Source organism: Amblyomma americanum, chromosome 6 (genome assembly GCF_052857255.1).
Source record: "Amblyomma americanum isolate KBUSLIRL-KWMA chromosome 6, ASM5285725v1, whole genome shotgun sequence".
Classification (NCBI taxonomy): Eukaryota; Metazoa; Arthropoda; class Arachnida; order Ixodida; family Ixodidae; genus Amblyomma; species Amblyomma americanum.
This window is the reverse complement of record NC_135502.1, coordinates 112,355,803-112,369,334: the sequence shown is the minus strand read 5'-3', so window position 1 is coordinate 112,369,334 and position 13,532 is coordinate 112,355,803. Positions and strand designations below refer to the sequence as shown.

The 13,532-nt window shown below is 43.0% G+C and overlaps 1 protein-coding gene across 9 annotated transcripts in view; it reads left to right on the top strand.

Annotated features, from left to right (window-relative positions):
• The window catches only part of fra (neogenin protein frazzled), a 503,762-nt gene extending 490,494 nt beyond the window's left edge, over positions 1-13,268 (top strand). For 8 of the 9 annotated variants that reach the window (XM_077627836.1, XM_077627838.1, XM_077627841.1 and 5 more), the window contains 3 exons: positions 3,301-3,648; positions 6,498-6,709; positions 9,370-13,268. In XM_077627836.1, coding sequence (XP_077483962.1) covers positions 3,301-3,648; positions 6,498-6,709; positions 9,370-9,468 — 659 coding nt within the window. In that variant the 3' untranslated portion in view covers positions 9,469-13,268. The remainder of the gene's footprint in view (positions 1-3,300; positions 3,649-6,497; positions 6,710-9,369) is intronic. The other variant, XM_077627834.1, reaches the window with a different exon arrangement.
• Positions 13,269-13,532: the final 264 nt, after the last annotated feature.

Here is a 13,532-nt window from a genome sequence, read left to right as displayed (position 1 = left end):
TCATGCCAGATGGCACTAGTTGCCCACTGGTTCTGAAAATACATTGCAGGAAAAAAAAAGTGGCAAGGGTTTATCATAGTTAAACTGAGTAGCCGTGTGAAAGCAAGTGTTTATTCTTCAACTGGAGGGCAATCTTAAGCTTTGCCTTAAGGGTATGATGCAATAGCTTTAATGGGTTAATTCTCATATATGCAGAATTGGTCATGCTCTACTTAACATTCATAGATCGCGGCGAGTCTTGATACACTGGCAGGTAGCTGTTTCTAGCACAGCCACCAGTAGGGATTGTGCGACCCATGCTGCTCGGCCCGAGCAAGCTCTCGCGCACAAGACAAGATGGCACGATTCTTGCTCGGGGTTGGTACATCTGCAGTAGTGCTTTTGCACTAAAAAAATTGTTTTCTTGCCACTTCTTTTGAACACGTCCATGGCATTGCAGGAAGACTGAAGTTTCAGGGGCGCTGAAATTCTTGTGCTGCATTTTGGCTGTGGGGAGGATGCAGACTCAAAATATCCTAAACTTTTAGATGGTGATGAAAGCAATGAGTGTGACTTGATCTGCGAGGTGATAATTATTACTCGGAATCTGAGCTTGGCATCTCAAACATAGCTTGAGCCCCTGCTTGGAAATCTGAAAGTATGCAAGGGAATACTCATCACTCTGATGTATTTCGCTGTTTATATCACATGTATATCCTACCAAAAATGATTTAAAAAGAATGTGTTACACCGAGAGGAAATTTCATGTCTTCGAAAAGATCGTTCCCATGGCTGTGTCGATGCTATACAACGGCTGTAGCTGCATCCCAAATGAGTCTACAGGCTTGTCAATGGCATCATTTCGATTGCCAAATACTACCTTCAAAGGATGGCATAGCAGAAAATATCACGCAAATGTTTAGTGTACAAAGCACAGGAAAAAAACAGCGAATGCTGTCGGAAGTGCAACGAGTACCACTTCACAGTTCAAACAGCTGGCTGCTTCAAGAATTTTCACAAACAAAAACAATTTTGCTTGCTCTAGATTTGTGATTGTCTTGAGAGTGGAATAAAATATAAATTTCTCGTATGCGATCTTTTCAACACGAGTTATTGCTAGTTTGTTCCAGCAACCCACATCGTGCTGTTCTGTTACGGATGGCCCACAGAAGCAAATAAGTTCACAATAAGGATTTATTGGTCCATAAGTGAAGAGGTGGCCCCTTTTATAGGGGAGCGGGGTAAACCTGATTCTTTTTTTTCTGATTCCTGTCCCCAGGAAGGTTTCAGAAGGTTCAGGCCAAGCCCTTGTAGGGTATATTTTGCCACCAGAAACACCTGAACTGAGCTACCATGCTGAAATTAGCTGCAACTCTCATGCAGCATATGTAGATATTCGCCAAAGTAGAAGAAAAATGTTTCCCAAAAGAACAAAAGGCAATGTGTGAGTTTATGAACTTTTCCTTGTTGAAATTAAGTTTTGTATCCTTTTCTTGGTGTAATAGAATTTTATGTTCTGCAAGAGAATGAGTGATCATGCTGAACAATTTAGACAAGTTGGTTAGGACTACTGTAGCTGCAGCACGACAGACAAGATGAAGCAAAGAGGACACAGGCTGTTAGCCAGTGCTATGCTGTCTCTTCCTTGCTTCAGCCTGTATGTGGCACTGCAGCTACGATGGTTGGAATTAGGTAAATCTTTTAATTCTGAAAACATCACCTGAAGAAAAAAAATTGTGGAGCAGTTTCGAGAAAATCTTAATTTCTGGCTTGTTTTAGAATAAAAAAAAAAAAGAAGCCCGACTTTTACCCTGAGAATTATGAAAGATAAAAATTTTTCATGAAAACGTGAAAAAAAGAAAGGTTGCTGGGTGTGCAATAGCACCAGGTTAGCCTAAGCCTCAGGGGCTTGAATGGTTGTGCATAGCACACTGGAGAGCCCATGAGAAAAGAGTTTAAAGAAAAGCAGTAATTGCAAATGGTTACTGGCAGCCACCCTTTGATATCAATAAATTTTCAGTAGCCAGCTAGTGATATCATAAAAAAAAAATTGGAGGGAACACTTAAGCTCTGCTTTAAGTATATGACATGATAGCATGCATGAGTTAATGCCCATATATGTGGAATTGGTCATTTCCATCTGTACATTCATATGCCTCGGGGAGTCCTCATACCACTTCTTGTGCAGTAATTAAGAGATGTGTCACTGCCCTGCGATGGCAGGTGATGTCATTGATGGGTCTTGTGCAAACTAAGTTAATCTTCCCGAGCAACCTGTCACAATCAGCCATTGATTTAACTGCCACCTACCACGGTAGCCAGTTTTCTCACAATTCGATGGGCAGGTTGTGATGTTGCCACAAGGTCACGTGACCTAGGTAGCCCACCTAGCTTGCTTCTCTGGTGGTGGCTGCCTGCGCACCACCCTTCGCCGCCCTATTTATCGGCTCACATCGCCGGTAACACCGCCACCGAATTTTCTGCAAAACAGGGCCTTTAACACTATCGCGTTAAAATAACCAAGTATGATGCCAGTTGCATACTGCTATTGGAGCATCTGTGCCTGTTGAATGTATTGCATTTCTACACTACATCCACTAGCTTGGAGTTTGGCACCAACAGGGAGAGGCAGAGCTGGGCTAAGGTATTTGTGTCTGTAATTTCATGGCAATTGCAGTTAAGCCCTACATTCTACTGCGTTTAAAGAAATAAGAACACGAAATATTAGGTTGTGTTTTTTTTTTCTTTGTAATTGTGCATCAGACATTGACGTACATAAATTACTACATGGAAATCGCCTGCACCGAATAAATAAGCTCTAGTTTAATGTTTCTGTCCTGCTGTTTTAATTGGTTCTATGTGGCACAGATGAGGCAACATTAAGGTCAGGTGAGGCATACAAAAACTGGTATAATCGCTGCTTTATCATTTTAGTTAACTCCCACTATTACAACCAGCCCATGGCAAGAGCTGAAATGACAGAAAGAACATGCAGGTATTATACTGTAGTTTTTGTATGTATGCTTCGCATGACCTCAACATTGATCAAACACATCTGTGACATCACAGCTACCATTCAACTGTTGAAACTGAAACTACATGGAAAAAAAAAACCTGAACTATATATTGTTTACTGGGCGGAGGTGAATTCCATGTGGCATTCAGAAGGAAAAAAGACACTACCAAAACTTGCTGTCCTGCATCCTTTAATGCTTTGTAAGGTTTGCTATGTGTGTGTAAAGGTGCATCAAATATGATGTGCGTACTGTGCACCTTGAGATGCACGAACGCTTTTGCATCCTGTGCTTAAAAACTGTACAGGTCACGAGGGCCCCAGTCCACAGAAGGGAGGCCTCATGGGCTGCGGGAACCCCACATATGAGCCTGTGTTGAACCCGGGCATGTGCCACCCGGGTGCTTCCACCATGGGCACCAGCCAGATGCCGGCCTACAGCAACGCCCTGGTGGGAACAGGTGGGGGTCCGCTGCTGTCACTCAGCTCGGGCCCCTCCATTGGCCCACCCCCTTCAGGGCCGCCACCTCCAGCAAACGCCCCCGAGACGGGAACACTGACCAAGCGGGTGCATGCGGGCAACCCCCTCAAGAGCTTCAGTGTGCCCGCACCGCCTCCACAGAGCGCTCCGTCTACACCCCAGCCAAAGCATATAGGTGAGCAGGGGAGGGGGAGGCCAACATGAGGAATGCAGAACTGGGGTTCGATTGCAATCGTGATATATCAGTAGAAAGGGACATAGGGAGAATAAAATTAGGAAGAACAGTGTGTTTCCAATAAATCTTCAAGTGAAAGGCACTGTCATTGCTAGAGCCCAGTTGATGCAAACACTACACTTTCAGCAGTGCTAACACTGAATGGAGGCAGAGCATTCCACTCTCAAACAGTGTTTGGAAGAATAATTATTTTAATGCCTAAATCATTTCTGCTTCTCAATTTGCGTACTTTATGGTCGTGATCAATGTGCTCAGGCCTGTTGTGCAGATAGAAAGTGTACTTTCCTATTTGAATACGAACTTTGTTGTAGTCAATGTTATGAAATAATTCAAGCTTTAACTTTCTCCTCCTCATTTCAAGTGGCTCCCATCTTAATACATCTTGCCCTAAAAAAACTGAAGCTGATTCGCAGCTGCTTTACTAGGATGATATTTCTCTGCCATTCACAATCAGAGGTGTAACATTTAGCATGTGCCTTTTGGCTAAGATGTGTCCATAATGATATGAGATGGCTAGAAAGAAACCCCTCTGTGGACACCACACTGTTCGTCTGTGTTATTTTGTGTCTATGTATGTGTGGATGTGAGCTAAAAGATGGAAGATTCTACAAGTTACTTTTGAACAGCTGGAGGTTTGCCTTTATTAGGACTCCATGTGATTCTATGGTAACTCTGTCAACAGCAACAATATAATCTCATGACCGTTGCAGCCTGTTTCACCATGTCTACTGAAACTTGCATTGCCACTTTCAAAATCAAGTGTGTACTCTGTGCTTGAGTAGTGTTCATTACTGAAAATTAATCTTGGTAATGCAGTGAAGTGATTGCTGCACCAATTGTGCCAAACTGCACCAAAAGGTAAAGCCTGCTACATGCTGCTACATTATGGCAAAATACAAGTAATCTGCACCAAGCCTGTGCCAAAACTCCGTATTTAGTTTAGAGCATAATTCTCGGGTGCCGCATGTTATCCCTCGTGAACATATGCACGCTGCATATCATGCTGGCCGGGCCTGTTGTCGCCGTACGTAATAAAAACAGAGAAGTGAAATAGGCCTGCAGCATGCAGGAATTTATCAGTCACAAGAACAAATTTAACGCCGTTAAATGCTTACTGCCTTAAGTTTTAATGCCATTCGCGTGGTTCCAAACACTCAAATTTAATGACATATTAGCCTTACTGCCATTCACGACCTAATGAGTTCACCATATAACTAATTTGCCCGAGCAACGCATACTCTCGTCCCCATTCCACATGCAGAAAAGCATACAACTCTGTTAATAGCACCTTCCTGTCCAGTAGTAAATGGTTTATGCATAACTTTCAGTCAGATGAGGCACCTCTGATGCATTTTCGATGCGATGGGCACCATTTTTACCGGCACTTCTGACAGATACTCTCGGCCTGTGCACTTGCGTGCAAGCTAATGGCTACATTTTCTACTTGTTAAGCAATAAACAGTGTTGTTTTCCGCAAAATTACTTTTACTTTACGTTTTTACATTGAAATGAATGTTTTTATTTAGGTAAAATTCTTGACTGCCTTAGAGGTGTTGTTGGCATCGTGACTCATATAATGACATTAAATGTGGACGTGTAGCACCAACTCTGAAAATAAGGGCATTAACAAACTTAAGGCAACAAGCATTTACTGCCATTTCTTGTGCACTTGTGGCATGGATGTTACTCTGGTCATCCCGTGGTGTGCAGGGCACGCTGGAAATGTGCATGGCAAGAACATTCACAAACAGCGCTAGTCCTGACCTCCACGCAATTGCTCAGCTGAAGTGGGGAAGTGGCACACTGCCACTGAGTTCTCAGTGGGAGTCGATTTTGGGGTTCGCTTCATTGCCACATCAAAAAGTAGCGGATAGTGCTGGATAATTTTTTTTCACTCGTGTCGAACTGTCTCCCTGTTGCGTGGTTTCCATTCTCCGGTGCATATTCAATGGCACGCAATTTCAGTTTTGCATTGTAGCTTCTTCACCTCGCAAGCGCTGTCGTGTTCAGTAAAAACAACACACGATGTGCGCGAAGCCATATGGATGTGGCACTGCATTCGAAACTTTCGAGAATATGACTGGACTGGATGCGGCGGTGGCGCGCACTTCATGCCGCCGCTGCATTCAGTCTGGTTCTTGTGAGATTATGTGACTGTGGCCGGAGGACAATATTTTAAAAACTTTTACCATAGTGCTACCGTTAGCCACATATGCGGTGAGCTATCTGCGCACACAGAGATGACACTGGGGACACACCGACCACTGCACAGGCGTTGTTGGGTCCCCAGCTCCCCGCGAAAGCGGATCACGGTAGCAGATCACACTGTGCTAAAACTGTATAATAACTCAATTCTTCTTTTTTACACATTGGGTCGCAGTGGCGCTACTTATACACCAGAAAAAAACGTTATATGTCTGTGCCAATGCTCGCAACTTTTCTGCACCAAAAGGCACTTTTGGCTGCTCCAAAAGCTGCTCCAAAGTGACCTCGGTCAGTCATATCACTGGTAACACATATTTTCAACCTAGTTCGTTGATTGACATCTTTGGTCTCAGCCTAATTGGTAGCTTGGCGTCTTTGTTTCGGGCCTAGTTGGTTACTGGACATACGCCTGCATGTCCTGTTGTTGCATTGTTCCCAAAGGTGTCAAGAAACCAACTAGGCTGAGAATATGTATTAACAAGATTCATCCAACTGGTCAAGATCACCTATCGCACGATTGGATGGATGGTCACCTGGGGATGAATTTACAGCCTTTGCCATAATTTGGTTTGCCCCTGGTGCAGTAGTGCGGCCCCAGCAGGTGACCAGTAGTCCACACAAGAAGGCTTCGGTGGCCACGTCCACGTCATCTGCGGGGGCGTCGAGCAAGCAGAGCCCTGGGAGGCAGTCTGGCCTCAAGTCCCGAGTGGTGGCCTCTCCGCGCAGCATCAACAATAGGGACGCTTCATCTTCCGCTTCTACTGCTCACACCCCTAAGAAGGAGGAAGATCTGGCGGTACATCTAATTTTACTTTTTTTTTCTCTTTTTTTTGTAAGTGTTTATAAATGTATATTATTGTACCATTGGTTATAAGGCCACAAATATTAGACGCATATTGTTTGCATGTTTGGCAGTTTGCTATATTGCTCACAGAATAACTGCAATAATCCTCGGAGTACGCCTCTGGGTGGGACGGGCTTAAAGAGACGCTGAAATTGTATAGACAAATTACAATATTTAGCTGTGCTCTGAAAGTTTTAATTGCTCATGCAATGCAGAATTAGAGAACAGGGCTCCCATAAGCTACTCGCATCATGTAATAACACTCTGTGCATCAATTTGTTCACTGACATGAGCATGCTTGCTTACAATGGTTCACAGCAATAAGTAAACCAGCATGACTATGTGGAGCAAAACAGACTTCTGCCTTAATAAGAGCACGCACAACTTCCCAATCAGGATTGCTGTAGTGACATCACAAGTGATGTCAACAGTCACACTGAGAGTGAAGCAAATACAAGCAGCGGGCAGACGATGACACCGTTCATGTGAAGAAAATGCAGCTACATGGAAGCAAAAAGCAGTGACTGTTATTGTCTAGACTGTGACCTCTGGACTTTCCCCACTGGGTGATGTACTATATCGTCGTTAGTGTGCCTTTGAGGGGAGATGTGGGTCATAAAAGAAAATTTTTATTATTAGAGGTACCATGTTGAAATCAGGTGTGTGTCCCCCCCCCCCTGTTTTCAAAAATATAAATAGTTTTAGTATGTATCAATTAGTTCCCATATTATGGGGAAATAACGAAGCCTAATTAGGTAGTTTCTTTTGGGATATTAATACACTTTCCCGCATTATTTTTTGGTTCCTTTTCAAGTGAAGCTGTAGCCAAAGACCGGCCACGCAAAGCTGGGCTATTTATATTGTTATTGAGGTACATCATCATATAGAAATGTTAAGTTATGGTGAGGCACCTTAATTATTAAATATAATTAGGCAACATTATTGAATGAGGACTTTTGTATTGGCAGGTTGGCATTCCTAATTGATGGAAAATGCAGCGCAAAAGAACATGGGCAAGAGGGAACACACGAGACGGGACAGGCACTGTTTGGCGACACAGAAAAGAGCCCAACGTAAGAGAAATATGCTGAATCAGGGCTTTTGTCTGTTGTAGTTTGTGCATCGCTAATTGACAAAAAACATGCCTATCCTGTCTTGTGTGTTCACTCTTGTCACATTCTTTCACACTGTGTTTTCCATCAGTTAGCAGCAACATTATTGTTCACAAAATTAGATATGTTAAAAAAAAATAGCACAGCTCCGTAGGTTAGTTCTTTTTGAATTCAGTAGAAAAAGATTAATCGGAATTGCATCATAAAAACATAATGAAAACTTCCGTATGACTAGTCATATTGGTAAAAAAAACATCAAGTGGAGGAAATCGCATTTAAAGTGCGTGCACCAGCCATTCGGAGGTCATTGTAGCGAATAAAATGGCGAAATGTAGGACGTTCTTAAGAGCATTTCACAATAGTGAGTAATACCAGGGTATAGGGAAGAGCACCAGGTTTTGAACAAGACCATTGTGGCGGTCATTGGGGACACTGTTGCTGCAAACAACGGGCACAAAGTCCTGCTGCATTCTTCTTCGAAATTGCCTCTTCAGCACTTTAGAGGCATCAACTATATCTATTTTTTAGTAGCTGGAGGTTGAATTCGACCTTTAAACTTTGTAGGTAGGTACTTCAGATTACATTGAACCCCAGTATGCCATCTGAAAAATCGAAATTTTGGCATTTGTTTATAAGTTCAAGATCCACATTTCTCTTTGAACAAGAAAAAGTAATAAGAAAGGGTCAATCAAGAAAAAGTACCTTTGTGATGGAAATTGGGTATTTAAGGGTCTTAGGGTAGCAATTTCATGGCAGTTATCTAAAGTACAGGCGCGGCCAGAATAATACGGAGCACGCGACAGGCGACGAATCAAGTAGAAACTGCATCTAAGCGCCACCTATCAACAACAGAAAAAAACACTTGGCTTTCCGCGCGCAGCGAGAGTACCCACCACCGAGGCGCACTCTTTGCTTCAAACTGCCGTTATCTTTGCTCGAAAGATGCTGAGCTGTTCCGAGCAATTCTTCCAGGTGATGCCTTCCTTAGAGTGGGCTGAGTTTCGTCGATATCGCGCGCCAAGCACCAAGCTGTGTTGCGCTATGAAGCGCACAGCCTTTCCTTTGCAGCAGGCATGCAGACTATACGTTAAGCAGTGAAAGGCCTGCGGCAAAAAGGTGGGCCCGTGCCCCAGCGCCTCTCTGCGCGAGCCGACACGCATAGTTCCCGACGCTCATGCTAGGTAGCGCGCATAAGCAGTTCTCCGCAGTTCTGCGACCATTCCTGTGCTCCGTATTTTTCTGGCCGCGCCTGTACATATTACTTGTGGGCTAATTTTGAAATGGTAGAAGGGAAGTTATTGGATATTTGCTAAAGTGGAGGAAGTGGGTATTACTCATTGCCTGAAGCAGCAATTTAAAAAAAAAGCAAGAAATTATATAAAAAGTTGCAGATATATTCATTGCATATTGTCATACATGACAGACAGATGAGAACACAATTGTTGACGAAAGACTGACGTAAAATATGCTTATGGAGTCCTTATTTTTTCTTTCTTTCAGTCGCCCTTCAACAATGAAGAACTCACTCAAGAGATGGCAAACCTCGAAGGTCTCATGAAGGACCTGAATGCAATAACAGCATCAGAGTTCGAGTGCTAATTAAGCCACCATCTATGGTCAAAGGACTCTTAGTGGTGTGTGTGTGTATGTGTTCATCACGGACTTAACAGTGGACTTTGCCAGCAAACTGGGTTCAGCCACAGACCTCCCAGCAGTTCATTAGCATCCGTGGCAGGAGACGACAAGTTTGGTGTGCCATACTAGCAGCATCCGGAGAGACCCGCCATCAGCAATCGCATGTGGGCATCCGACGGAACACTGCCCTCATCACTCATAGTTTTTTTTTTTTTTTTTACTTCATGGATTCAGGGATGGATGGCTCGAACCTTAGGATTTGTCAGCAGGCTGTGCTGTCGCATTAAGCAGAGTTCACACAGCACTGTACATAGCACTGTCAAGTACTCACTTTTAATTTTTTTTTTTATATGGTGGAAGCGTACCACATTGACAGCACTGCTGTGTGTTGACTGGTTAGCGTGTACGCTGACTTATCCTGGCTGAAAACAGCGATCATGTTCCCCTACTTGAATCTCTATCTGTCTAGAGTTCAAGTACTAATCGATTAAGGGCTTGTCACCTGTCAATACTGTTTTATTATTTTGTAGCGATAGCTACTAGCTACATTACAGTAGCATTTCGAGCCTTCAGTGGCGGCGTGGAACCCTGTGGCGGTGCACAACCCTGTGGCTGCGCTGTCACGCTATCATGTGGTTGGTCACGTGGTGCGAAGCAGCTGCCGGCGGCGCGGTGCCTTGGCTGATCACGTGATTCGTCACGTGGTTGGTCACGTGACCATGTTCCACTCGGCCAGCTGTAGCTATCGCGTCACTCCAGGTTTAACCAGAGCTAAACCACCGCCAATTTTTTGTTTTGTGCACTCAACGTATGTATTATTTTCTTGTGCCAAAAGCCACTGGACTTTGAGCTAATTTTGTTGTTGGCATGCTGTTCGTTCCTAGGTCATTATACTCAGCAGTATTTGCTTTTTTTTTTTCAGGCACAGCATCTTTTGCACACTTCCGTGAATTCCATGGTTGTCAAATCATTCAGAATGCATTATAGTTGCCTTTCATTGCTTGGTATCACTAATGTAGAGGCAATCAAAAGCTGCTCCTGTCAACTTTAGCCTCAAAGCTTTCACATTAACCTTGCTACTAGCATAAAAATGCAGGAGTGTTTGAGAAACAGTGGTAGCAGCATTTAAAAGTGACTTGTTACGTCGCTTCTCTGTGAAAAGTTGTCTGTTACACCATTTATTACTGCAAGACTGCTGACTTCTTTTGCCACCTGTTGCTTAGTGACAGCGGCTGACTAGGGTTATTATCCTCAGCAAGAAGACCGCACCGCACATGAATGACACCCATCATGACAATGGAAAGTCTTGGTTTATGCGGCATGCACAGAACATCATGCACGAGACAAAAGTTATAAATCTCATTCACTTAACAGGTGACTCAGTTTTTTTAGTTATTTGTAAATCTTTGTGATACCTTTAGAAGTACCGGCTACAAAATAGGCTCTTTCATAACGATATCAATGCTCCAAGAAGGCTGTGAAGGCTCATTAATGTCATTGCAGACAGAAAATAAAAAAAAAGGAAAGCCGCTTAGAATTGCATGAATGGGTGCATAATGTAATGCTATCACACCTGTTGAAAAGTTTTAAAAAAATATTTGTGCTCTGGGACTATAGGCTTTGTGATAGTTGAGCTGATGTGGAGGCAATGGTGATTTGCACTTGCCAGGGCAGTTTGCAGCTACTTTCACCATTTGTTGCTTGATCAATCGCTTTATTCTCATTCAAAGCCATTTCTTAGGTGCTTTTGTTTTGCTTTTTCAGTGCAGATAATCATGCATTTCACTCTGTTGTATGTGTCCTTGATGCACAAGGACAAAGTAAAAACCTCCCTGCAGTTAGCAGGGCTAACACCATATTTAATTGGGAGTGTTTGAGAACATGACCTGCACTCTACGTTGGAAAAGACCTTACCAATGCACTTGTTTCCCATATACAGAAAGCACTGCACTTAGCTGTGCTGTCATATTGCTATAAGTCGCATGCTGTTGCAGCAGCGTGGCCTGGAAATATTGAAATTTTGTTTTGTGGAGGTGACATCGTTTTTCCGCAGACATCCTATCTACTTACATGATTGTTACTGGAATGCAAGTACAGGACGCATAAAGCTTGCCTAGAATGTGTAATGATTGCCTTGCAAGTAAAAAAAAAAAGCAACACTTGAGTTACAGCTATTGAGTTGCAGAGACAGTGCACTTTTGTTCACTAGATGTGCAGGACATGCAGGCACAAGCAATGCATCATGCTTGCGACAGATATTGCCTTCTTCGCTTAGCAGTGCATCACTTGCACACTCTAGGCAGGCCTGGCACTCTCAGTGTGGACCACAAGCATCTATTGCTGCTATACAAGCATCGTATGCACTATAAGGGACAAAAGTCCCCAGGACACGCAAGCAACAGCCAAAGCTTGTAACTTCGTTACCAGCTGGTGGTTGCTGACCACATCTGTGGAAGTGAATGTTGGTCTTGGGTTCTCTAATGTGTGCTAGTGAAATCAGCCGAACGTTGGCACACTTTGCAGCTGTACGCCAAGATCATCAGTTGTGCATCCTGGAGACTTTAATCCTAGATAGTACACGTGGGCAAAGCACGTCGCTTAGGTGAGAAACATGTCCACAAGTATTTTGTCAGAGAACACGACCATTTGTTTTGTTTTGGTGCCACCTGTTCAGACACCCTCTGTGCAAAGCTCTTTCGAACAGGAGCCAGAGTAATGAAGCTGGCAGTTGGCACCTGTTATTGCCACGGTAATTAAAAAAGGTGCTCGAATTTAGCTGACTTGATTACAGCATGCCTACAGGGCGCAACTCAAGAAGATGCGTATGCAATTAAAATGCAAATGGCAAAAAAGATGTGCTGAAAGAGTAGGTGAAAAACATAATTAAGGCACTTTTGTGTTTCTTGTTTATGTTTCTCTATACGTCTGTAGGTTTCACATTTTAGGTAATAATAAAACAGGCCCAACAACTTGACTGTGTATGCAAGAAATGTTTGACTGGCTGCATGGTAGAGGTGTGTTGTTTTTTTATACTCATGCTTGAAGCTGTGCATGTAGCACACATGAAATTTATCAGGAAATAGTCATGGGATTTCAGGACAAAGTGAGCTCGTGTGTGTGTATGTATGTGATGTACAGAACTTAAGGTAACGAACGAATGCCTTGTTGCGACTGTCCTGTTGTATGGGATTATAGAAGAAATGACATATTTGGTCATAATTCATTTAGCCTCTTGTGTCTTTTGTACTTTTTCGGAAAATATGCCTCTCAAGTCCTACCTTGGAATGCTACTCACTTTGATATGTTGAAGATGATGGCAGGTTTGTATGCATGCAGCTCAAGGCCAGAAAGTTGTTAATAATGCAAGAATGATCTTCCGCTCATTTCCCCGGTCACAGTTCTTTTGCTTTTTGTATATATGTAAGCGTACATGTACGGTTTATAGATCTGCTTTAGTTTTTCTTGCTGTGCCATTTATAGATTGTGGTTCGTATAAGGTGCTTTGCATTTTTTTTTTACACTTTACAATGTTTGTGATTTCTGTAAACGAATGTTTGTTTATGTACAATTTGTCGAGATATACGAAATATAACACATACTGTCCTACCAGTGTTCCTGCTTGTATCTGTCGCAGTCGAAGGAGTATATAGAGATATCGAAATTTCAGCTATCGTTGTTTGTGTTTCAGAATTTGTGATGCAACATTATGTGAAACTTCTTAGCATGCTATGAATTTCTAATTAAAAACCTTTTTCTAACGAGTGATTTTGGTTGCAACTGCTGCACCTTGGTTTCTCAGAACAACATTGGATGAATAGAATAGTATGTACCCAGATGTAGTGACATATTTATTGGGTGAATGGTGTGGGCACGGAAAAAAGTGGCAGGGTTTTAATGTAGTTAAACCGGGTAGATGTGCGAAAGCATGTTTTTCGCCTGATTGGCTTATGGTTTTGCTTTGCTGCGTCGTCAGCACGTCTGGCGACGATATTAGATTCAGGTTAAGCTCTAATCGAGGTTAAGCTGAT